The sequence below is a fragment of the Hypanus sabinus genome, chromosome 26 (genome assembly GCF_030144855.1).
Source record: "Hypanus sabinus isolate sHypSab1 chromosome 26, sHypSab1.hap1, whole genome shotgun sequence".
Taxonomy (NCBI): Eukaryota; Metazoa; Chordata; class Chondrichthyes; order Myliobatiformes; family Dasyatidae; genus Hypanus; species Hypanus sabinus.
The window spans coordinates 13,717,066-13,744,823 of record NC_082731.1 but is presented as its reverse complement, the minus strand read 5'-3'; the positions used below and the strand labels follow the sequence as shown (position 1 = coordinate 13,744,823).

At 48.8% G+C, this 27,758-nt stretch overlaps 1 protein-coding gene across 1 annotated transcript in view; it reads left to right on the top strand.

The window, feature by feature from the left end:
- The window catches only part of LOC132381581 (uncharacterized), a 206,082-nt gene that overhangs the window by 91,904 nt on the left and 86,420 nt on the right, over positions 1-27,758 (top strand). Inside the window, exons 15-18 of the mRNA XM_059951077.1 lie at positions 2,846-5,185; positions 11,773-11,922; positions 12,655-12,858; positions 19,729-19,780. Coding sequence (XP_059807060.1) covers positions 2,846-5,185; positions 11,773-11,922; positions 12,655-12,858; positions 19,729-19,780 — 2,746 coding nt within the window. The remainder of the gene's footprint in view (positions 1-2,845; positions 5,186-11,772; positions 11,923-12,654; positions 12,859-19,728; positions 19,781-27,758) is intronic.

Sequence of the window (27,758 nt, the reverse complement as noted above, 5' to 3'; positions counted from 1 at the left end):
TTGTGTGGATGTCTGTGAAGAGTAAAGTCGTTTCAGGTTGCATTCTGATTACGTTCTGTGACATCGAGTGCTGCGCTGTTCGATTCTGCTGGCTGCTTTAGCAAGGCAGTAAGAGTTGTAGACAAGAGGGAAGACTGACCTCCTGCTTGGCATTGCGACTCTGCGTTCCCTCGTGTTCTCCGGCAAACCGGGTCCCATGCTAAGTTACAATGCATCCAGGTAGGAGCGCATTGATAAAAATTGGCGAGGGTCAGAGGGACAGGCCAAATTTCTTTCTCCTGAGGAAGTGGAGGCACCGGTAAACTCTCTTGGCCATGGTGTCAGTATCAGCGGACCTGGAGAAGTTACAGATGATGGGACAAATGTGGGGAAATAGGACTAGCTTGCGGAGACATCATGGTTGACATAGGCAGGATGGGCAGAATGGCCTGTTTCCCTATTGTATAACACTGTAACTCTAAGCTGCAGTGAGATCCCCTGCCAAACTCTGGAACATACAGGCCTGATCTGTTCATTCACCACTCATGGGGAAACCCTGTCACATCACTAACTATAGTCGGAATTTTTTAAATCAAAATATACTTTATTCAAAAATAAAATTATATACTATAAACTATTCAATGACTCTCAGTCCTTTACAAATATTTCCATTACAGTCTTTACATTCCCACACTTTTGACACTGCCTTTCTGAGACACAGCTCCCTAAAGATGTCCTGGGTACTTTGTAGGCTAGTGCCCAAGGTGGAGCTGACTAGATTTACAACTCGCTGCAGCTTCTTTCAGTCCTGTGCAGTAGCCCCTCCATACCAGACAGTGCTGCAGCCTGTCAGAAGGTTCTCCACTGTACAACTATAGAAGTTTTTGAGTGTATTTGTTGACATGCCAAATCTCTTCAAACTCCTATAGCCGCTGTCTTGCCTTCTTTATAACTGCATCGATGTGTTGGGACCAGGTTAGATCCTCAGAGATCTCGACACCCAAGAACTTGAAGCCGTCTTGAGGATTTATCCGCCACTTCTTTCACTAACTTTTCCTGAATTACATTTTTTTTATCAGTAGGTATTTCCTTCGCCTCACATTCGCGCTGCACCTGTATTTCCGGTAGTTTTTTTTATGTTTAATTCCTCCGCCTTTTCCTGTTCCTTCCATCAAAGGTAAATCAGCTTTACCCGTCCATCTGACCTCCCAATCTGCACGTTAATATAGTTGCTTAATAAAAGAAGTCTCAGAATCAGAATCATTTACTGCCTGTGTGTGAAACGGACCAGAATAGATCGCGGTTCGGTGCCAAGCGGAAAACGCAGGACAACACCACCACAGACAACACAACAGCAACCAACAGTTTACAAGACAATAGTGCAAATAGCCATGAGTGCAAATAGCCATGAGCAGTCAACAATTAGCAGAACGGCCGCGTGCAAAAATCAAACTTAAAGACATGTGAACAGACTAAATAATTTCCAACAGAGCAAGGAGAGCAGGGGAGACCATTTAAGGGATGTTGTGCGGGGTACTACACCGGAGTGAGTTTTGTTGAGAAGCTGAACAGCTTCGAGATGACGTGTGGTCCTAGTTGTGACGGACTTGTAGCGTCTTGCTGATGTCAGTTTGGCGATTAGATGGCTGCCGGGGCGGGCAATTTTTTTTGTCAGCTTTTTTCTTCGCTCTGGCGATTAACAGGTGGGTAGCTGACAGCGAATGATCTCCGCCGAGCTGACAGCCCGCTGCGACCTGGACTTGGAGAGGGAGGAGGCGGCTGGAAACCAAACGGTGATAGTCACAACACTCTCAATGAACGGCTGAGTAAAAATTCACCAGGACACGCCCTGAGATGTTAATGTTCCTAAGCTGGAAAGAACAATCTCTTCTGGCCTTTCGTAGGGATGGCTGTAACGTGCTAGTTCCACTTCACTGTATCGATAATGACCACTGATTTCCAAGGGGGAGGAGGTAGTAAATTGTCGGTGGAAGTCAACCCTCATTTCACTGTCTTGATAGCATTCAGCTCCAGGTGGTTACGAGCACACCATGCGGCAAGACGGAGATGAGACCACGACAGTCGTGTTATCTCTGGTCTTTAGGATGTTAACAGATTTGTCTGTGGAGGTAAAGTATGAAATGAGAACAGGAGGGGGTGAAAGGACACAGCCCCGGAGAGAGCCCGTGCTTATTGACATTGGATCGGTTAAGTAGGAACCCAGCCTCACATCCTCCTTCCTTCCTGACTGGAAGGTCGTAATCCACTGACAGGTACTGTGGGGTAAAAGTAGCTGGGTTAACTTACTGGCGAGCAACTCCGGAACAACAGTATTAAAGGCGGAGCTAAGATCATCACGGAGATTCACCCTTTAAAAAATGGAAAACAAACTAATAACCTGGCAAATAGTTGGCCGAATTAAGCCACCCGATTGCCAGAATATTTACTGGCGATTTTTCAGTTCATTCTGCCGGTCTCAAGTCCAGGTGTCTCTGTGGCTTCCACGAATTCCGTTGGTTTATAGTGCACACGCCGGTGCGGGTAAAGCGGCGGGTACAGGAAGCGCATGTCCTCCTCGCTACCTATAATACCCCGCGCTCGGGAAACCGCTCTACTCGCCCGGTCCAAAGGGTCGCGCATGCGCGGTAGTGGGTCCGCAGTGCTTCCTGGGCCGAGCTGGCGGCGGGACCTTCGTTAAGAGCCGGGAGACTCCCCGGGGCCCGGGAGCGCCGGCGGAAGGTGGGTGGCCGGGGCTGTCCTGGCCCGGTGGCGTGCGGCGCTTTCGGAGCCAACGCCCATTCTCTCCCCGGCTGGGAGCTCCTCCTCGGGCTCGGGCCCTGATCCAGCCTCGGTGTTGACTGGGGAGGGACCGCCACCAGGAGGGAAATCACCGATTCACCGCCCCCCCCGATCAAGACGTTCTTACCTCGGCAGCAATGAACCCACTTCAGTGCTCTGAATGCGGGAGACACTTCAAGAGACCCAGCGATCTGGTGAAGCACCGACGAATCCACACCGGTGAGCGGCCGTACACCTGCTCCGAGTGCGGGAAGGGGTTCACTCGCTCGTCGGACCTGCTGAAACACCAGCGGGTTCACACGGGGGAGAGGCCCTTCACCTGCCCCGAGTGCGGCAAGGGGTTCGTCCAGTCGTCGCACTTGGTGAGGCACCAGCGAGTTCACAACGGGGAGAGTCCGTTCACCTGCCCGACGTGTGGGAAGGGCTTCATCCAGTCTTCCAACCTGGTGCGGCACCAGCGCGTTCACAACGGGGAGAGCCTCTTCATTTGCTCCGAGTGCGGTAAGGGGTTCACTCGGTCATCCCATCCTCTGATACAGCAGCAAGTGCGCCTCGGGGAGAGGCCTTTGACCTGTGCTCAGTGTAGGAATGGATTCACCGGGGAGCACTTTTCAATTTCTCAAGCTAACCATGTTGATAAGACTCAGCAGCCCCTCCCAAAAGAATGCAAGGAAGAAGAACAAAGCAGGTACCCTTCTCCAAGTGGATCACCTGCGTTTGTGGAGCAGAATACAGATGATGATTACATTTATGCCAGTGAGGGGCTGTTTGCTTACCATTCTGTGCGCCATGGGCACGGCTTCAGGTTTGACAATTGTACCTCACAGTTGATTAAAAAGCTTTACCAACCCGAATGTTCATCCGCATGGACAAATTCCGAGGAAATTATTTGCAACGTCTTGGCGCCCTTGTCAACTGAAGAGGTACTGGCTGATTTAGACCAGTGTTCGTTCATTTCACTTAGCTTGAATACATCAAACAAGGAAGACCAAAAGCTGTTCCCGGTTCTGGTGCGTTACTTCCTGCCAGTGGCCGGGGTCAAAACAAAAATCATCGCCTTTACTTCGCGGCCAGGTGAGACGCCGGACCTGCAGTGCGAGTTTCTGCTTCAGCTGATCAAGGCCAATAATCTCGGGGAGAAACTGGTTGGGCTTTGCGCGGACAACACCAATACGAACTTTGGTGGCGCCAAGCGGGCCGGGAGGAACAGCGTGTGGCAGAAACTGCAGGTCCAACTGGGGAGGGAGATCTTCAGTGTGGGCTGTGGGACTCACATCGTTCACAACTGTCTGCAGACAGCAGCCGACTCACTGCCACTTGATGTGGAGTGCTTTGCGGTGAAAATTTATAAGTACTTCCATATTTATACTGTTCGTACAGAGGAGCTGAAAGACTTCTGCCGGTTTGTGAGCCTGGAGTATTCCAAATTGCTGGAGCAAGGCAGCGCACGGTTCCTTTCTCTGGGCCCAGCACTCGACAGGATCCTATTGATCTTTGAGGGACTGAAGGTGTATTTTCTATCTCAGGAAAAGTGCCCTACGATGTTAAGGCACATGTTCAATAACCCCTGCACCAAACTGTGGCTGGCTTTTGCCAGTAAACAGATAGCGGTCTTTCAGAAGACGGTGGAGGCCATCGAGAAGAACGATTCCTCTGTGATCGAGGTGGCCCTGCAGATCCGGGCCCTGCGAGAAAGCCTGGCGGAGGGGCTGAAGGACAAATTTGTCACGTCGGACACCAAGATCCTGTTCCAGTGTCTGGTTGAGGACGAGGAAATCACCGAGGAGAAGTTCTACGGCGCAGTGGAGAACTTCTTCTCAACGGCGGTGAGCTACCTGGATCGGTGGAGGTCGGCCTTCGCGTGCACGGAGCTGCTGGATTGGGCCTTGCTCAGAAGCATGCCCAAGTGGGAGGACGTTCAGGGCAGCCTGGCCACTTGCCAGGCGAACATTGCCTCCCTGCGGGTGATAGACAAGAAGCGCCTCTTCGAGGAGTGGGGCAACTCGAAGCAAGTCGTCTCCAGGCTCCTGCCCGTCTGGAACACCGAGAAGCTGCCGGTCTCTGAGAGGTGGTGCCAGGTCTTCCGGGACATGCAGAGGAGTGGGTTTGCGTGCTCGCACCTGGCGAAGGCCGTGGAGTTCGTACTGTGCCTGCCGGGCAGCACGGCCCCCATTGAAAGACTCTTCTCGGCGATGAGCACCGTCCTGTCGCCGGACAAGTCGCATCTCAGTATTTCCACAATGAAGGCCATCTTGCTGGTGCAGGTGAACTTTGACCTCGACTGTTTGGCCTTCTACGATAAACTGCTGAAAGACAAATGGACGTTACAGAAAATTGCTTCAAAAGACAATTACAACCCACAGGAAGCCTTGCACTATAAAGAGGAGAAGGCCAGCTCTTCTAAAGGGCAATAGCTACCAAACCGTAAGTACCGCCACATTTCTCTTTCTTGTCAAGTTGAAGTTTATTGTCATGTATGTGGTCAGACGAAACAACGTTCCTCTGGGACAAGGTGCAAAACACAGTAGATACATCACACGCAGTTACAATCCGCCACATACAGTCACAAAATCAAATGAAGACGTGATAATATAGAATATCGGACACAACAACAGACTGTTCGGCCCACCAAGTTGTGTCTACCTTTTAACCTACTCCTAAGCTTAATCGAACCTTTCCCTCCTACATAACCGTCCAGTTTTCCATCTACCGTCTCCCTGTCTAAGTTGTTCTCTGATGTCCCTAATGTATCGGGCTCATTCTTACTGGAAACCTTTCCGCAAGACAAAAGGTTTATTCGCCCTTACGGATGACACGAAGCTGGGCAGCGGTGTTAGCCGTGAGGAGGATGCTAAGAGGATGCAGGGTGTCTTGGATAGGTTAGGTGAGTGGGCAAATTCATGGCAGATACAATTTAATGTGGATAAATGTGAGGTTATCCACTTTGGTTGCAAGAACAGGAAAACAGATTATTATCTGAACGGTGGCCGATTAGGAAAAGGGGAGATGCAAGGAGACCTGGGTGTCATTGTACACCAGTCATTGAAGGTGGGCATGCAGGTACAGCAGGCGGTGAAAAAGGCAAATGGTATGTTGGCATTCATAGCAAAAGGATTTGAGTACAGGAGCAGGGAGGTTCTACTGCAGTTGTACAAGGCCTTGGTGAGACCACACCTAGAATATTGTGAGCAGTTTCCTAATGTGAGGAAAGACATTTTTGCCATAGAGGGAGTACAAAGAAGGTTCACCAGATTGATTCCTGGGATGGCAGGACTTTCATATGAAGAAAGACTGGATCGACTAGGCTTATACTCACTGGAATTTAGAAGATTGAGGGGGGATCTTATTGAAACGTATAAAATTCTAAAGGGATTGGACAGGCTAGATGCAGGAAGATTTTTCCCGATGTTGTGGAAGTCCAGAACGAGGGTCACAGTTTAAGGATAAAGGGGAAGCCTTTTAGGACCGAGATGAGGAAAAACTTCTTCACACAGAGTGTGGTGAATCTGTGGAATTCTCTGCCACAGGAAACAGTTGAGGCCGGTTCACTGGCTATATTTAAGAGGAAGTTAGATATGGCCCTTGTGGCTAAAGGGATCAGGGGGTATGGAGAGAAAGCAGGTACAGGGTTCTGAGTTGGATGATCAGCCATGATCATACTGAATGGTGGTGCAGGCTCGAAGGGCCGAATGGCCTACTCCTGCACCTATTTTCTATGTTTACCAGTTGTGTAGAGTGCCTTGGAAAAGTATTCATCCCCCCCCCCCCCCCCCCCGACCCTTTTTGACATAACTGAGTTCTACAATTGGGGATTTTGACCAACTTGTGAATCACGTGCTCCTTTTTCCACAGTGGAGCCCAGAAAAACAGGGAAGTTTGTAGAGTGTGGCGGCCTGCACACGCGGGACCCGAACCGCCATCGGGAGCCGCGGGCAGACACGCGTGTAGCGCATTTGGAACGACCCGCTCGGGGCGGACCTCCGGGGACAGTCTGACGTCCCCGCGGGTCGCAGGGGGCAATGGGAGGGGAGATTTAAGCGCGCGATTTTGAATCAGTAAAGGCATTCTGAGCTCAGCTCTCTCTGCCTCCGTGTGTTGCACGTGACTACAAGAACATGAAAAACTAAAAATTCAGAACCTGAAATGTCAGCAGTTCAAAAGTATTCATCTCCCCGCCCCCCCCCCCCCCCCCCCCCCCCCACCTTTGCTCAGAACCAGATGAACCACATCTCACAGCTGTTACAGTCTTTCTGGAGAAGCTTGGTACAAGGTGAAGGAGCATGATTTGCCCATTTATCCATGAAAAATTGCTCAGGCTGTGCCGGGTTAGTTGGGGAGCGCTGGTGGCCAGCAATGGTGAGGTCTTGCCGGAGAAGTTCGATCGGGTTAAGGTCAGCACTCTGACTGGGACACTGGAGGGCATCAACTGCCTCTGGCAGTGTGCAATCGGTCGTTACCCTGCTGAAAGACAAACGTCCTCCCCAGTCTAAACTTTCCAGCAGAGGTTTTTATCCAGGATCTCTCTGTATTTATCTCCCAGTATTAGATTTATGCCACATGTGCTGCTTAAAGAAAGGCATACCCTTACTTGTAAAGACTTTGCAAGCGTCACTTGGAAGACACTGTAAAAATGTGGACGGAGGTCTTGTGGCCAGATGAGATTAAAGTGGAACTTTTTGCCCTCAACGTGAAACGGTGTGTGTACATAAATGTAATACTGGGCATCAGCCAGTAACACCTTCCCTTCTGCCAAGTATGGTGGGGCTAGCATCATGCTATGGGGATGCTTCTCGGTAGCAGGGACTAGAAATCTGGTCAGGGATTATGAGAAGATGAAAGCTGTTAAGTGCAGAGAGACCACATTGACTTCTGCAAAAAGACTGCTGGCTGTAATAGCTGTGAGAGGTGGTTCAACTAGACACTGAGCAAAGGGGGAGGAGTACTTCTGAACTGCTGACATTTCAATTCTTAATGCTTTACAACTTTCCCTGTATTTTGGGCTCGACTGTGCAAAAGGACTATGTGATTCGCAAATAAAAATTCTCAGTTAAATTGATCAAAACCCCTGGTTGTAATACTCAAGTGAACAAAGGGTTGGAGCTGAATACTTTTTCAAGGCACTGTCCATCCTCACATTCCAGTATCATTCTTGTAAATCTCCTCGGCATTGTCCGCACTGCCGCTGTGACGTTTTGATGAAGTAAAGGCCATTCGCAGAGCTGTGTCCTCTTACCAAGAGTTAACAGGTTTGCAAACTTTTCAGTCAAATAAACATAGAACTTCACATGGACACTCTGAGTGAACTGAAATTTCAAAGACAAATTAAGTAGGAGTTTGTTTAAAACAATCAAAACAATATGAATAAGACCTATTCACACTGCAGACCGGAGCTAATTTTTGAAAACTTTCGTTCAGTGGTTCAATTTAGTATTGGAGAATGTAACCTGAAACCGGAATACAACCTGAAATTCGTACTCTTCACAAAACAGAAGGAAAGGAAATCCTGAAGTATGAATGACAGAAAATATTAGAACCCCGAAGCACTCCCTCCCCCTCCCATGCACTAACACCAGCAAAACCATCAACCTACCCCCTCCCCCTCCCGCTTGCTCCAGCACAAGCAGCGACCCCCAACCATCACCCACCACGCAAGCAAATCCCCAAAGAGACCGTGACCCCGAGTCCTTCAAAAGCTACAGTCCGCACCAACACTTTGACATCTCGGACAGACCCTCTTTCTCTCTCTCTAATGAGGGAGGGAGATTTTGCTCCTGCCCAGCAGACCAGAGGGAGGTGAACAGCTGGCTGTTTCGATGTTACAGTCTGCAGCGTCGCTTATTCGAGATGCCCTGTCTCGAAGACTTAATTTCGACAACAGCGTACACTGTGAAGGCGAACTAGACAGAGATCAATCAATTAACAAGATACCTGACATATTCCAAATGGTAGAATTCTGGTAGAATTAAAATAAATCTTCATCGAATCTGTCATTTTCTTTGCAGCTAATTGTAAATAGATCATTCATGGGTAGAATCTCAAATTAATTTCCCTCTCCCAAACCAACGAACCAGTTTGCAAGACTAATTGAGATCAGCTGACAGAGCGGTTGATGTAAATGGGGAATTGGCTCCACGCGAGAGCAGAAGCTGAGGTAATCAATTCCACAGGAGCAGGAGAAAATCAGAGCACTTGCCGCGTTAAACGAATCAATGATTTCACAAAACGTGGAGCTGGAGTTGGCAGAGTGACATTAGAAGTTAAACACAGGAGTCCTGCTTAGAACTCAAAAGTTCAAAGTAAATTTATTGTCAGTATCTTCAGTACCTAATAAAGCGGCCACTGAGTGTGTGCTTGTGGTCTTCTGCTGTAGCCCGTCCGCTTCAGCATTCGACCTGCTCTGCGTTCAGAGATGCTCTTCTGCACACCACTGTTGTAACTGTCAAGATGAAGCCACAGTCAGGTTGGAGGAACAACACCTTATATACCGGCTGGGTAGCCTCCAACCTGATGGCATGAACATTGACTTCTCTAACTTCCGTTAATGCCCCTCCTCCTCTTCTTACCCCATCCCTGATATATTTAGTATTTTTCCTCCCTCTTTTTTTTTCCCTCTCTCTGCCCATCACTCTGCCTGTTCTCCATCTCCCTCTGGTGCTCCCCTCCCCCTTTCTTTCTCCCAAGGCCTCCCGTCCCATGATCCTTTCCCTTCTCCAGCTCTGTATCACTTTCGCCAATCACCTTTCCAGCTCTTAGCTTCACCCCTCCCCCTCCAGTCTCCTATCATTTTGCATTTCCCCCTCCCCCTCCTACTTTCAAATCTCTTACTATCTTTTCTTTCAGTTAGTCCTGACGAAGGGTCTCAGCCCGAAACGTCGACGGCGCTTCTCCCTATAGATGCTGCCTGGCCTGCTGTGTTCCACCAGCATTTTGTGTGTGTTGTTGTTAATGTCGACAGTGCTTCTCCCTATAGATGCTGCCTGGCCTGCTGTGTTCCACCAGCATTTTGTGTGTGTTGTTGTTAATGTTGACAGTGCTTCTCCCTGTAGATGCTGCCTGGCCTGCTGTGTTCCACCAGCATTTTGTGTGTGTTGTTGTTAATGTTGACAGTGCTTCTCCCTGTAGATGCTGCCTGGCCTGCTGTGTTCCACCAGCATTTTATGTGTGTTGTTGTTAATGTCGACAGTGCTTCTCCCTATAGATGCTGCCTGGCCTGCTGTGTTCCACCAGCATTTTATGTGTGTTGTTGTTAATGTCGACAGTGCTTCTCCCTATAGATGCTGCCTGGCCTGCTGTGTTCCACCAGCATTTTGTGTGTGTTGTTGTTAATGTTGACAGTGCTTCTCCCTGTAGATGCTGCCTGGCCTGCTGTGTTCCACCAGCATTTTGTGTGTGTTGTTGTTAATGTTGACAGTGCTTCTCCCTGTAGATGCTGCCTGGCCTGCTGTGTTCCACCAGCATTTTGTGTGTGTTGGCCGTTGTAACTCGTGGCTTTCCGAGTCACTCGTCTTCCTCTCAGCTGGGAACTCTCTGGCCATTCTCCTCGGACCTCTCTCTCACGAAGGAGGCACTTTGGTCCTCAGGACTGCCCCTCATCTGCACCCTCCTCCCTCTCTGTCAAGCTCTGATTGGCAGTTCCTGTTGGGGTTCTGGTTTCCGGTCTTTTGGTGTCTGGTGATGGACAGAAGGTTTGCAGTTCGAATCTGTGTTTTTCACCACGTGGAGGGGGCCCAGCTGGGGCACTCCTTCCTTCCCACTTTTCAAACGTCAGTGGCCTGTAAACTCCAGGCTAAGTTTATTGTCAAAGTACGTATGTGTCACCGTGTATCACTCTCGGGTTCATTTTCCTGCAGACCTTCGCGGGAAAATAAAGAAATGCGATAGAATTTATGGAAAACTCTACATAAGCAAAGACTGACAAACAAGCAGCGCGTAAAAGAAGACAAATCATGCAAAGAAATACAGAGTTTTAGATTCATGGGACATTACAGCACAGAAAGAGGCCCTTCAGACCATCTAGTCCAGGCTGAACGATTAACCGAGTGCCATAAAACACAAGCTCTTCATCCAAACTTCTCTCAAACGTAGAAATCAAACCTGCATCCAGCACTTCTGCTGGCAGCTCACCCCACACTCTCACCACCCCCAAGTGAAGAAGTTAGAAGCATTGAACATTACAGCACAGAAACAGGCCTTTTGCCCCTTCTTGGCTGTGCCGAACCATTTTTCTGCTAGTCCCACCGACCTGCACCTGGCCCATATCCCTCCATACCCCTCTCATCCACGTACCTATCCAAGTGTTTCTTAACTGTTAAAGTGAGCCCGTATTTACCATTTCATCTGGCAGCTCGTTCCACACTCCCACCACTCTCTGTGTGAAGAAGCCCCCCCCCCCCCATGTTCCCTTTAAACTTTTGCCCCTTCACGTTTTTTTCTCCCCTGGCCTCATTATACCCATCATAATTTTATATACCTCTATCAAGTCTCCCCTCATTCTTCTACGCTCCAGGGAATAAAGTCCTTACCTATATCCCCATATAACAATTACAGCACGGAAACAGGCCATCTCGGCCCTTCCAGTCCGTGCCGAACGCTTACTCTCACCTAGTCCCACCGACCTGCACTCAGCCCATAACCCTCCATTCCTTTCCTGTCCATTTTACTCCGAACCTACCTCTGCTGTTTAAGTTCCAGCTTAAACATTTCACCTTTCACTCTTAACCCACGATCTTTAGTCCTAGTTACACCCAACCTCAGTGTAAAAAGCCTGCTTACATCTGTACCCCTGGTAATTCTGACTACCTCGATTAAATCCCCCTCATTCTCCTGTGCTCAGGGGATAAAGCCCCCAACCTATTCGACCTTTCCCGATAACTCAGGTCCTCATTCCCGGCAGTGTCTGCACTCTTTCAATCTTGCTGAAATTAGGCAAATAACGCTGAGCTTTAAATTCAGCAGTTTGGCAGCACGTTGCGAAAGCTGTTACCCTGCCTTTAGACATCAGCAAACTCCGCTGCTGGTTTTCGGAGCTCTAAATGCACGAGTTCCTCTGGCAGTTCATCATTCCAGAGTAGGCGCGTGTCTGCACGGTGAACGAGCTCTGCAGCGCCCAGCGTGGGGCTTCTCAGGGCAGCCGCAGTCGTCGCCGTGAGTCGTGAGGTTGGCCGGCTGTACTAGAAGCACAGCACCATTTTATTGTGATGCCGTCTTGCAGAATTCCTACTTTGCTAGTTTGTCGCACCGCCAGCGCCCAGGGCATGCCCTTTTCTCACTATTACCACCTGGAAGGAGGTACAGAAGCCTGAAGGCACACACTCAGCGATTCAGGAACAGCTTCTTCCCCTCTGCCATCAGGGAGGAGGTACAGGAGCCTGAAGGCACACACTCAGCGATTCAGGAACAGCCTCTTCCCCTCCGCCATCAGGGAGGAGGTACAGGAGCCTGAAGGCACACACTCAGAGATTCAGGAACAGCTTCTTCCCCTCTGCCATCAGGTAGGAGGTACAGAAGCCTGAAGGCACACACTCAGCGATTCAAGAACAGCCTCTTCCCCTCTGCCATCAGGGAGGAGGTACAGGAGCCTGAAGGCACACACTCAGCGATTCAGGAACAGCCTCTTCCCCTCTGCCATCCGATTCCTAAATGGACTGAGCCTGTGAGCACTATCTCACTTTTTTAATATATTTTATTTCTGTCTTTGCACCATTTTAATCCATTCAATATACATATACTGTCATTGATTTAGTGATTTATTATTAATTTTTCTTCTATATTATGTATTGCATTGATCTGCTGCTGCTAAGTTAACAAGTTTCATGACACGTGCCGGTGATAATAATCCGGATTCTGAACCTCTGCTTATCGAAAATTTTCTTTCAGGAACATAGACGTATGCCAAAATCAAGTTATGCTTCATTTTGAGATGCAACTGATACTGGGAGTCAAGTCAGAAAATAAGGGAGCGTTTGGCACCCATGTCATGGCTAAAGTACGGGACCGTTTGGATGAAACTGGGGAGGACGGTCACCAGTTTAACGTGGTCACCCCATCCAGGAAGATCTCACGGAGACGGGTTTTGTTGGCGTGAGAAGGATTCACTGGGCCGTTCAGCCTGGTGACCCAGCAGCGAGTTCTTACCGGAGAGAAGTTGTTGGATCCGTGTGGATTCAGGAAGAGGCTCACTTGCACCCTCTCCCCTGCGAGGGAAAGGAGGAGCTAATTACATCACGAGGAGACGGTACCGTGGGGAAGGGTTCACACGCCCGCCGACCTGCTGTCTGGTGACGTAACAGCAAGCCTGCACGGGGAGAGGAGGATCTGCAGAGGCTTCAGCACGTCTCAGGAGTGGAACGCTTGGCGTGTGGATACCCGCCCGCGGCAGGCGACGAGCTCGCAGACGGGCGGTTCTGTCACCGCTGCCAGGGCTGAGCGCTGGGCTATCCGTGGTTTGCTCCGGTTGGGATGATGGGTCTGCAGGTTTCGATTAGCTACTGAGTTGCCGGGTCAGCCTGGCCAGAGAACCCCGAGATTGTTGTGGGAAAAAACCCCATCGGGTTCATCCTCGAATCTCAAAGAGAGGGAATCTGCCTCCCTTCCCTGGCCTGGTGATCCAGCCCAGGTTGGTGAGGGTGAGGATGAGGGTGGTGATGGTGGATGATAATTCCAGTTCACTGCCCCAGCGCGGTCACACCTACAACCCTGAACAACCACCAGGAGAGTATTTAGCTTTACAAATATATATTCAACTTCACAAGCCCTTTGCTGTACAATACCGTGCTGACCTCTTGACCTACTGTGAGTTCAGTCTGACCCTTCTGTGTCGATGCACGAGGGATTGTCGGGGTATGGGGTTGAATGGGATCCAGGATGGTGGTGCAGATTCAATGGGCTGAATGGCCTAATTCTGCCCCCATGTCTTATGGTCTCGTAGCTCCCCATTCTCCTCTTATCCATGAGCCTATCCAAGTTTCTTAAATGCCTCTAATGTGTCTGCCTCTATCACCACCCCTGGCAAAATGTTCCAATGTTCCACACACCCGCTCCTCTCTGTGTATGAAAAACTTCCCTCTCTGGTTTCCTCTCATCAGCTAAAACTGATGCCAACCCCCCCCCCCCCCACCCCCAGAGTTTCCACCTTAAGGAAAATTCCCTGATGTATCTGCCTCAAGCAGGGTGCTCCACGCCCCGTGGATGTCAGACAACGGAGGTGGGATACGGGGGTTCAGGCTGTAACAAGTGGGGTTGAAGTTGCAGTCTGTGATCTGGCTTCTGTTGTCCCCTCGTCCCCAGGACCAGGGCAAAATAAATGGAACCGAGCAAGGAGTTCACAAACTTGTCCCATTGTAAATTACTCTGAAATCTGACACAGTTGCATGAGGTTTAAGTGAATTTATAATCCTGCACTGGGCATAAATACTGCTTAGCAAACTAGCACTAAAATTATACTCTTGTCCCCGAATTTTTTTTAAAGTTCTTTACAACCTGTACTTTGAAATGTAATCACTTGAAGCAGTATTTTTTTAAAGAGACTTTGAATTTCAGGTTCTGTGATCATGTGTGTTTTTATCGATATTTAGCACTCTGTACAGTGTGGAATAGGTTCATTAAAGATGTTTATGCTGCTGCTTGGTGTGGTGTCTGCGGGGCTCTGCCGGGTGGCAAGACCGATGGTGAGGTCTTAACCAGGCCTCTCGATGGTAAAGGATCAATAACACAGTGAGATGGCCGACTGGGGAACGTTAACGTTCACTGGCATGCTGAGCATTTCCAGTGCTTTTTTATTTAGGCGGGGAAAGGAAAGGTTGGACGCAGCATCTACAAAAGATATATTTTTGGATACGATGGGCAAAAGCTCGTTCTAGTAACCCAGGGATCAGAAGACTGAGGGTTAATAAGGTTCAAAGATTCACTGGGTTATTGAAGTGTGTATAGGCAGTCCCCAGGGTATGAACGAGTTCCATTCCTGAGTTCTTTTAGTCAGATTTATACTGAAGTCGGAACAGGTACACCCGGTATTATTTAGCGTCAGTTAGTCAAACGTTTGTCTTAGTATTTTGTATATATTTTACCTTTCTATGCATATAAAACACTTAAGAAACGTATGTATTTCAATAATTTAACCACTGCGTTGCTTAGTAATAATTGTAGCTTTCATCGGGGCAGGGCCTTTCACATGTCCCATTATTCTCACTTTATCCTTTAAAATTGTTCCAATCATTGACCGACTGTAGCCTAACGCTTTTCCAATGACTGATGGTGTTTCACTTCTTTCCAAATGCTTTAATATTTCCATTTCATTTTCAATAGCGATCATTTTCCGTCAACGGAACAGAAAACTGCAGCAGCCACAGGTCCTAAAGTCCACCCACACTGAGGCAGGTTAAATGGGACAAGTGGGGGCGGTGCTGACTTTAAAAGGTGGGGGGAGTCAGAGTGAGTCTTGTTAAGAAAAATTTAAACCAAATACAAAGTTACACACTCAACACAGTGTTAACAGCAACGACTTAAAATGGCGGACGGAGTAGTGATCCGACTTAAAATGGCGGATGGCGTTCTCCTCCCTCCGTTCGTAAGTACGAGTTGTTTGTAAATTGGACGTTCGTATCTCAGGGACTACCTGTATGCAGAATACAACTCTTCTCCAGATAGCCAGGAAAGAATGGAAGTCATTTATCAACCTCTGCCCCCCCCCACCCTCATGGAAAAGAAAAAGAAATAAAACTCACAAAGCGCAAACCCACCAAAAACAGATCGCCCGCCAGGACAATGGACAGTACAAACAAATGCAACGCACAAAGATTGCTGCAGGAACCCATCAGTCTCTGTGGAGGGGGATAAACAGAGGATGTTTCAGCCAATTAAAGCATCAAGGAAGATGAAAACATGAAGGTGAACGCGGAAGGTGAGTGAATATCCAATGCTGCCTGCCGGCGTCTCGCTGGCTGCCACTGGAGGACGGTGCCTGTGTGTGATGGTCCCTCACTCACTGTTCCTGAGGGAGGGCTCCTCCGTTTGAGTGACCTCTCTCCCTCGATGCTGTCGGAGGGTGATACTGAGGTTCTGCGATTGATAGATTACACTGCAGTTCAGACTGGACTCTCAGCTTCATGTTCTGTATTCTGTGTTTTCACCTGTTGCTGTTTGTGCAATTATTTTTGCACAGGGATGTTGGTTTGGGGGTTGATGTTCCAGTTGCCGTTTGGATGATTTTTTTTTGTGCAGGGGTTTGGGGTTGATGTTACTGTGTGCATCATTTGTTTGTTTTCTTTGCGTGGGAGGGGGGATTGGGGTTGATGTACCTGTTACCATTTGCACAATTTCTGTTTTTTCTTCGCGTGTGGGTGTTGATGTATTTCTTTGAACGGCTTCCATGGTTTTCTTGGTTTCGTGGTTTTCTGGAGAAGGAGAATCTCAGAGCTGTGTACTGCATACGCACCTTGTTAACCAGCGGGCCTTGAACCTTGAAGACCATACGCAGCTCTATGAAACTCGGGTTCGACCACAGCTGGAACATTGAGTTCAGTTCTGGTCACCTCATTACGCGAAGGATGTGGGAGCTTTAGAGGGGGTCAGAGGACGCTACCCGGACTAGAGAAAAGGTTATGAGCAAGCCAGGGCTTTTCTCTTTGGAGCAAAGGAGGATGACTTGATGGAGACCAGAGATTGAGTGGGCAGCCAGGATGCAAATGGCTAATATGAGAGGGTGTAATTTTAAGGTGATTTGGAGGAAGGTATAGGGGGTTGGCTGAGGGACATATGTTTTGTTTTACACGTAGTGGTCGAATGCATGGTCAATGGAGCTGGTAGAGACAAATACATTCGGGACATGGATGATAGAAAAATGCAGGGCTATGAAGGTTTAGATCGGACGGAGTAGGCTAAAAGGTTGGCGCAATGGCTTGGGCTGGCGGGGGGAGGTGCGACTGACACCACGTTTGGTAGAGTAGCGGGCAGTTCGCCCTGGAACAGGGTGCAGCACCTGCTTAGCCCCCCCCCCCCCCGGGTCAGGATCAAGTGAAGCCGTGGGGGCAGCTGGTACATGTCATAAGTCCCGGTTACGCCAGGCAGACAATCAATGAAGACTGGCTGGGGTCACCCGTCTTGTGGAGACACTGCCCAGGAGAGGGCAATGGCAAACCGCCTCTGTAGAAAAATTTGCCCAGACCAATCATGTTCGTGGACAGAGAGAGGACTGTGATAACCCGCACCATACAACATCCTGATCAACTGAATTGATTTCATTACTTACATCCTTCACATACATGAGCAGTGAAAATCTTCAGGTTATGTGCAATTTATGATTTGGAATAAATAGTATGTACAACAGGACAGTCCATATAACCTAGAAATACAATTGTATCAGCATGAATTAATCAGTCTGATGGCCTGGTGGAAGAAGTTGTCCCGGAGCCTGTTGGTCCTGGGTTTTATGCTGCTGTACCGTTTTCCAGATGGTAGCAGCTGGAACAGGTTGTGTGTGGTTGGGGTGACAGCTGTCCTTTAAACGAAATGGTGTGTACTGTTCTATAGTGTTGGGCTGCTGGATTCACTGTTAACATTCGGATACTGGAAGGAGTCAGGAAAATAAATGATACAATGAATGTCACTCTGGACAGAGAGGCCCTTCAGCCCATCTAGTCATCCCTGACCACTGATACTAATTCCTTTATATTCTCATGTTCCCATCAACTTCTCCCAAATGCCAATGCATGAGGGGCAATTTACAGCGCTCGTGAAATTTCGGGTCAATAATCTTTCACCGGGCTAATATTTTTAAGCAGGAAAGCAGAGTGGAAAATGTGAGAGGAAGGCGAATAAATGGCATTAGTATTGTTCATTTAAAAAAGTAATCAATCCAACTGTTCAGTTCCTTATCTCTGCACGCTGGTATTAAATAATAATTTTATCGAAGACCTTTGGAGATTTCATGGAATACGTTACGGTCACACCTTCAGGCAGAGCCAGTTCAGAACATGTAATCTGACTACTTTAGAACACCATGACTTTTCGGGATCCCCCGCGTCCAATTCTAACAAGTAAAACAAATCCAATTTCTAAAATCCGACAGGGGACGGAAACACAAGTTCCGGTTCAAATGCCAATGCATGAGGGGGGGGGGCAATTTACAGCGCTCGTGAAATGTCGGGTCAATAATATTTACTGACATTACTGAGGGGCGTCTGCAGTTGAAGCAGGACGCTGTCTGGGATCTTGCCGACCAATTCGCACCCTGGGCAGGGACACACACAGAATGCTGGAGAAGGGCCGAAGGTCCTGCCGATTCCTCCAGCAGTTTGTGTGTCCGGCAACCCGTGTCCAGGGACTCCAAACTTCCGGGTACAGGTCAGCATCGGCTTTACTCCCGCCCCGCCCCCTCATCCCGATTGGCTGGAGGACCAAACGGTCCTCCGGCATTACCCTGCTTCCTGATTGGTGCAGAGTCGCTGTCAATAAGGATGAACGGCTCATTAAAGGAGCCGAGGTCAGCGGCCGCGCTTTGGGCGGGAGACTCAAAATAACTTCAGCGTTCAAACTGCAGGAGATTCACTTCTGGGTTCTGTGAAACAATTGTTACCTTTAAAATACGTTCCTGATGCCAGTCTCGCCATCTGACCCGCTCACAACAAACAGTCGGAGTTCTTCAGAATCAGGCTCAAAGTTCAAAGTAAAGTTTATTTTCAGGCTACAGACATGAGATTCTTTTCCTTGCATGTGTCGTGAAATTTGTTGCCTTTACGACAGCAGTACAATGCAATACATAATATAAAATCAATTACACACATTAAATATTACAAAAACAGAAATAAAAAATGTACTGAGGTAGTGTTCATGGGTTCAATGTCCATTCAGAAATCTGATAGCAGAGGGGAAGAAACTATTCCTAAATCATTCTGTGCCTCCTTCCTGACAGTAACAATGAGCACAAGACATGGCCTGAGTGATGATTGGGGAGGGGGGGGGGGATGGTCCTTAATGATGGACGCTGCCTTTTTGAGGCGTCGCTCCGTGAAGATGCCCTGGATACTACAGAGGTCAGTGACCATGATGGAGCTGACTAATTTTACAACTTTCTGCAACTTATTTCAATCCTGTGCAGTAGCCCCCCCCCCCAACACCATACCAGACGCAGCCTGTCCGTGGTAGATCTGTAGAAATTTGAGAGTGCCCATGATGACAATCCGAATCTCCTCAAATTCCTAATAGCCGCTGGTGTGCTTTCTTTATAACTGCATCGATATATTGGGTGCAGGGTAGATCCTCAGAGATATTGACACCCAAGAACTTGGAATCGCTCACTCTTCCCATTTCTGATCCCTCTATAAAGACTGGTGCGTGATCCCTCACCCTTTATGACGTCCACAATCAGTCTTTGGTCTTACTGACACTGAGGTAGTTCAGAGATGGAACAGTCCCGATACACCTCCATCACCACGGGGTGGGGGGGCGTAAAGCTCTTGCATCTCCCCAGACAACAAAGCTGACCATCTCCCCTCTTTCTGCCTCCACCCACAGCAATTTCTTTTCAACTCTTATTTTCTTCAAAGCAAAGAGCAGTTATGAATAGTATTGAAATAGGCGAGAGAAAGGCATTTCACTTCTGATCAGTCTAGGCAGATTATCCAGGAGCTAAAATTCCTATTCCCATTCCGATCTTCCACTCTGTTTTAACATATCCATTGGGATTTTAAAAAGCTAATAAGGAACTTTTTAGGGGTGTGCTCATAATGTCTATATTCCCCGAGTTTGTATCAAACTTTCCTCACCCTGTACTTATCAGCAGAACCTACCCCATGTCTCTAAATGTCTTCAAACTCCACATCTCCCTCATCCAGCAAACAATCGGGGATTATAACGGCACGAAGAGTCAATGGAAGAGATGGTGGAGCCGTGGAACCCTCCAAATGGAAGCAGTGGGCCCAACAATGTGACCTGATGTTGTGAATTCCAACCCAGGCCAGCAGTTCCTAAGCCATCTCGGTTTGAGTCATTACTGAAAGGCCTGCAGGTACGTTTGCACTCTGACGTGCTGACAGGGAGAGTTATTGCAGAAAATGCACATCAAGTTGAATTATAACCATGGTTCTTCACCGATACCAATGTTGATTACCCAGGGATTCCAGTGCCTGTCGGTGGGGGTCGTTCTATCGATACCAGGCCTTGTTGTAATGTCTTTGACTTGAGTTACTGCAGTGATGGTTCATGCCAGTTGTTCCAATCCCGGTTATTTTCAGTGATACTTGTTGAAACGCCAGTTCCCATTCACAAACGTAGCAACCCATGTGTTGTCTGTGTTGGTCCAGTCAATTTCAATTATAGATGTTGAAAGTTGCTCTGGAATTGCCCAGTTGATGCAGGAAGTGTGAAGTGTCGTGTTAACCCCTACGCTGCCCTGCTGGCTTGTGTGAGTTTCCCCACAGGTTCTCTGGTTTCCCACAACTGACGCCTGATCTGCTGCGTTTGTCAGGAATCAACTGCCTGAGTGTTTTTTTTTTAAATTTCAGACCTTCAGCAACTTCAGCTGTTTTATCTTTTACGAGTGTTTTATTTTGCAAAAGGAATGGGGTGAACAGAGGATTACTGAAACCCAGAGAGCCCAGGTGACCCGGCACGTTGAGCGCTCTCCGCCAAACAGTTGGGCAATGGTTGTTAGAGAGAGAAAACAACAAGATGTCAGGCTGGAATGGTGGGACCCCGTTAACCATCGTCACCTTGACTGTCTTGTCTGCACCCTTTAACAGACCTTCCCCACGTTCCCTCCACCCTCCCATCCCCGGCAGCCTCTAACACACAAGTTTCCTCACTCTGCCTGATGGTCTGAGTGACGGATCGTTCCTCTCCAGACGCTGCCTGACCTGCCGGGTATTTCCATTATCGAGTGTTTTGTCATCTGCTGTTTCGATATTTACAGCAGCGGATGTGGGGCTTAAAACCGTCCGGGACCAGCGGCTCCAATGGCCTCTCTTTCGACCGTACGCTCTGCTTATCGCAAAGCCTCAGAGGCTTGAGTGACAGGATTTTAAACAGAACTGGTTTATTTGTTTGGAATATGAAACCCCAGCTCAGTTAACGACATCTGCAGAGACAAAGCCCAGTGTCCAGGGTCCGGTCCAGAGCGCAATGGGAACTGCAGAATCCAACACCACACCAACGGCGACAGAACTGAAGGAAATGTCATCGGTGACTTTACAGGGAAACAAGATAGTCACTCGAGGGGGGTAAATTGACCAGGATGTGGACATATGAGATGGGAGCAGAATTTTCTCAGAGAGAAAACATTGTCTGTTTCGGAGACCGTTTTGGTGTTGCTTAGGGAAGCAGTTCCTGGTCCCCTACTCTTCTCCTTACACATGCTCCCGTTAGGAGATTTCATCAGAGAACATAAACTCGATTTCCAGAGTTACGCTGATGACACACATTCGTGTATCTCGGTTCAGCCTGATGATGAGAGTAACCTATACCGTCTGACCTCTGATCTGGCTCAATAAACCCATGGATTTCCTGAAACTCAATGAAGATAAAACTGAAGTACATCTGGTTGGTCCGAGAGCCAAAAGAGATGAACTTCTTGATACCTTTGGAAACTTGCTGTCCTTGTAAAATCAGAGACCGTCAGCCTCGGAAACGAGTTGAGTTTGATTCAGATTTGGATTTTAAACCCACAATCAGAAAGTGACCAGAGCAGGAATTCTAAACTTAAGAAAAGTTGCAAAGACGAGTATGTTTTGGTCCCGTATTGCAGCTGAGAAACCAGTTCACGCCTTTGTATTGGATAGACTGGGTTACTGCAATGCCCTTTATACTGACAAACCGACTCACCCTGAACGCTGCTGCTAGACTTCGAACGAGAACCAGGATGAGGGAGCTCATCACTTCCATTCTAGCATCGGCTTCCTGTATCTTTTCCAATTGATTTTAAAGTTTTCTTACTTGTTTTTAAAGCTCTCAGTGCTCTGGCACCAGAGCACATCGCAGAATCTCATTTGTTTCATAATCGCTTTGTGCCCTCAGGTCTTCTTCCATCGGTGTCTTAAACGTGAACAATCTTCCACAAAAGAACATTGGCAGTTCAACTTTTCTTCAACTGCACTCATAAACAGTGCAGTTCAAGACTAAACACTATACAGGATGCAGACTCAGCTGGCACTTCCAAACAACACTTACAAACCTTTTAACTAACATCACTTTGCCTTTAATTTTAAATTTGCTCATTATCCCTTTGTAAAACACTGTGAAGTGCGGATTTTGTGAGAAAACTCTGTAACTAAGTCATGATTCTTATTAACTAGACCATTTGGCCCATTGAGACTGCTCCGCCTTTCGATCATGGCTGATTTATTATCCCTCTCAGCCCCATCCTCCTGCCTTCCCCCTGAAGCTTTAATGATCAACATTCAATAAGTTTCCATGAGATCCCTGGCCTTCATCAACCTTCCTTGGAACCATTCCGGTAAACCACCTCCGCAGCTTCTCGGGTGGGGGGGGGCATCTTTCCTGAAGTAGTGACCAAAACAAGTTGTGGCCTAACCAGAATTTTATAAAGGTTCACCCTGCTTTTGAACTCAACACTTGTGCTTCTGAAGTTGCAGGATTTCACTAACTTCCTCTCATTATACCTTCAAAGACCTGTCAACAGGAAAGCCCAGATCCTACTGTCCCAGAGAACGCACAATCTCAAGAACTTGGACTGCAATCCCCCACCTCACACTGCCCTGTGCAGGCATCCATTAGTTACCCCTTTGTGCAGCAAAGCCTCTCACTCTTTGGGATACTTTGGTTCCAAATTTAATTTTTTACCGTCAGTGCACTGGTCCGAATGTTCTCCACGGCACATCTGCAGAAATTTTGGTGACATTTCAAATCAAAAACTCGTAATGAGATATAGCTGCTGATGTGGCAAGAGGGGTGGACGAAAGGTGAAAAGTTTCAGGGGGAAATTCTTCATGCGGACAGTCCTGCGAGTTGCTGGCAGGAGAGGCAGATGCAGGTTCGATTTTAACATGAAAGAGGTTCGGGGTAAATACATGGATGGGAGGGGCACGGAGGGCTGTGGTCAAGGTGCGGGTTGATGAGACTGGGCGGAATGGGCTAGATGGGCTGAATGGCCTGGGGCTTGTACGGTAATGCTCTGTGACCCTACAAAGCATGCCACTTTCTACCCAGAATGCACTGTACTGGATGCCCTCCCCTCAGCCTTACTGATTTATGGGATTTGGAGGAGTGGAGTTTTCCGGGGATACATCCCTACTGAGGAACGTCCGAATGAAGGTGAAATCACAAGGAAGGCGCACGAGCCTTTTACTTTGTGAGGAGGCTCAGTTCGTCAACAAACACTCTAAAAAAACTTCTACTGAAGGACTGAGAGATTCCTGACCGCTCGCACCATGGTCAGTTCCAATGCACAAGAATGGAAGAAGCTGCAGTGAATTGTGGATTCAGCAGACAGCACCACGGGTATATTCCTCCGCACTAACGTGAATACCCACTGGATGTGCTGCCTCAAGAAGGCAACTGCATCGTTAAAATTTCCCACCATTCAGGCCTTGCCATCTTCTCACAGCTACCACTGGTCAGGAGGTGGAAAGGCTGACATCCCGCACCACCATGGTCACAACAATTACTTCCCTTCAACCACTGAACCGACTGGCACCGTTTCCTTACACTGAAGTGGACTTGCATTGTTTCTTTCCTTCTCGTATAAATTTGGGTCGTGTTAAATTTCTGATTTCCTTTTCGTTCTCTGTGCCTGGGAACTGCGGAAGTCTCTCACTCCACGTCCAACTGTCCTCGTGACAATAAACTCGGCCCTGACGGAATTCTGTTCCGTGTCACCCAGTCTGTCCGTCCATGACCCACTGCAGTAGACTGGAATCATCCCTGTCCGATTAGCGCCATAAATGATCAGATGTTACCCCCATTTCTGATAACCAAGACCCATACGTGTCAAAAGAAGCAACGCACAGCCTCGGGGTACACTACAATACTCACGGACACGGGGAACACTACAATACTCACGGACACGGGGAACACTACAGTACTCACGGACACGGGGAAAACTACAATACTCACGGACACGGGGAACACTACAATACTCACGGACACGGGGAACACTACAGTACTCACGGACACGGGGAACACTACAATACTCACGGACACGGGGAACACTACAGTACTCACGGACACGGGGAACACTACAGTACTCACGGACACGGGGAAAACTACAATACTCACGGACAGGGGGAACACTACAATACTCAGGGACACGGGGAACACTACAATACTCACGGACACGGGGAACTCTACAATACTCACGAACACGGGGAACATTACAGTACTCACAGCCACGAGGAACACTACAATACTCACGGACACGGGGAACACTACAATACTCACGGACACGGGGAACTCTACAATACTCACGGACACGGGGAACACTACAATACTCACGGACACAGGGAACTCTACAATACTCACGGACACGGGGAACACTACAATACTCACGGACAGGGGGAACACTACAGTACTCACGGACACGGGGAACTCTACAATACTCACGGACACGGGGAACACTACAATACTCACGGACACGGGGAACACTACAATACTCACGGACAGGGGGAACACTACAGTACTCACAGCCACGGGGAACACTACAATACTCACGGACACGGGGTACACTACAGTACTCACGGACACGGGGAACACTACAATACTCACGGACACGGGGAACTCTACAATACTAACGGACACGGGGTACACTACAGTACTCACGAACACGGGGAACACTACAGTACTCACGGACACGGGGAACACTACAATACACACGGACACGGGGAACACTACAATACTCACGGACACGGGGAACTCTACAATACTCACGGACAGGGGGAACACTACAATACTCACGGACACGGGGAACTCTACAGTACTAACAGCCACGGGGAACACTACAATACTCACGGACAGGGGGAACACTACAGTACTAACAGCCACGGGGAACACTACAATACTCACGGACAGGGGGAACACTACAATACTCACGGACAGGGGGAACACTACAGTACTCACAGCCACGAGGAACACTACAATACTCACGGACAGGGGGAACACTACAGTACTCACAGACACAGGGAACACTACAATTCTCACGGACATGGGGAACACTACAATACTCACGGACACAGGGAACACTACAATACTCACGGACAGGGGGAACACTACAGTACTCACAGACACAGGGAACACTACAATTCTCACGGACATGGGGAACACTACAATACTCACGGACACAGGGAACACTACAATACTCACGGACACAGAGAACACTACAGTACTCACGGACATGGGGAACACTACAATACTCACAGCCACGGGGAACACTACAATACTCACAGCCACGGGGAACACTACAGTACTCACGGACATGGGGAACACTACAATACTCACAGCCACGGGGAACACTACAATACTCATGGACACGGGGAACACTACAATACTCACGGACACGGGGAACACTACAGTACTCACGGACACGGGGAACACTACAATACTCACGGACACGGGGAACACTACAATACTCACGGACACGGGGAACACTACAATACTCACAGCCACGGGGAACTCTACAGTACTCACGGACACGGGGAACTCTACAATACTCACGGACAGGGGGAACACTACAGTACTCACAGCCACGGGGAACTCTACAATACCCACGGACACGGGGAACACTACAATACTCACGGACACGGGGAACTCTACAATACTCACGGACACGGGGTACACTACAGTACTCACGGACACGGGGAACACTACAGTACTCACGGACACGGGGAACACTACAATACTCACAGCCACGGGGAACACTACAATACTCACGGACACGGGGAACTCTACAATACTCACGGACACGGGGAACTCTACAATACTCACGGACAGGGGGAACACTACAGTACTCACGGACACGGGGAACTCTACAATACTCACGGACAGGGGGAACACTACAGTACTAACAGCCACGGGGAACACTACAATACTCACGGACAGGGGGAACACTACAATACTCACGGACAGGGGGAACACTACAGTACTCACGGACACGGGGAACTCTACAATACTCACGGACAGGGGGAACTCTACAGTACTCACGGACACGGGGAACTCTACAGTACTCACGGACACGGGGAACTCTACAATACTCACGGACAGGGGGAACACTACAGTACTCACGGACACGGGGAACACTACAATACTCACAGCCATGGGGAACACTACAATACTCACGGACAGGGGGAACACTACAGTACTCACGGACACGGGGAACTCTACAATACTCACGGACACGGGGAACTCTACAATACTCACGGACACGGGGAACACTACAGTACTAACAGCCACGGGGAACACTACAGTACTCACGGACACGGGGAACACTACAATACTCACGGACACGGGGAACTCTACAATACTCACGGACACGGGGAACAGTACAGTACTAACAGCCACGGGGAACACTACAATACTCACGGACACGGGGAACTCTACAATACTAACAGCCACGGGGAACACTACAGTACTCACAGCCACGGGGAACACTACAGTACTCACAGCCACGGGGAACACTACAATACTCACAGCCACGGGGAACACTACAGTACTCACAGCCACGGGGAACTCTACAGTACTCACGGACACGGGGGAACACTACAATACTCACGGACACGGGGAACTCTACAATACTCACGGACACGGGGAACAGTACAATACTCACGGACACGGGGAACACTACAATACTCACGGACAGGGGGAACACTACAATACTCACGGACACGGGGAACTCTACAATACTCACGGACACGGGGAACAGTACAATACTCACGGACACGGGGAACACTACAATACTCACGGACACGGGGAACACTACAATACTCACGGACACGGGGAAAACTACAATACTCACGGACACGGGGAACACTACAATACTCACGGACACGGGGAACACTACAGTACTCACAGCCATGGGGTACACTACAATACTCACGGACACGGGGAACTCTACAATACTCACGGACACGGGGAACTCTACAATACTCACGGACATGGGGAACACTACAGTACTAACAGCCACGGGGAACACTACAATACTCACGGACAGGGGGAACACTACAGTACTCACGGACACGGGGAACACTACAATACTCACGGACAGGGGGAACACTACAGTACTCACAGACACAGGGAACACTACAATACTCACGGACATGGGGAACACTACAGTACTCACGGACACGGGGAACTCTACAATACTCACGGACAGGGGGAACACTACAGTACTCACAGCCACGGGGAACTCTACAATACTCACGGACACAGGGTACACTACAGTACTCACGGACACGGGGAACTCTACAATACTCACGGACAGGGGGAACACTACAATACACACAGCCACGGGGAACACTACAATACTCACGGACACGGGGAACACTACAGTACTCACGGACACGGGGAACTCTACAATACTCACGGACAGGGGGAACACTACAGTACTCACAGCCACGGGGAACTCTACAATACTCACGGACACAGGGTACACTACAGTACTCACGGACACGGGGAACTCTACAATACTCACGGACAGGGGGAACTCTACAATACTCACGGACACGGGGAACTCTACAATACTCACGGACACGGGGAACACTACAATACTCACGGACAGGGGGAACACTACAGTACTCACAGACACAGGGAACACTACAATACTCACAGACACAGGGAACACTACAATACTCACAGCCACGGGGAACACTACAATACTCACGGACACGGGGAACACTACAATACTCACGGACAGGGGGAACATTACAATACTCACGGACACGGGGAACTCTACAATACTCACGGACAGGGGGAACATTACAATACTCACGGACACGGGGAACTCTACAATACTCACGGACACAGGGAACACTACAGTACTCCCG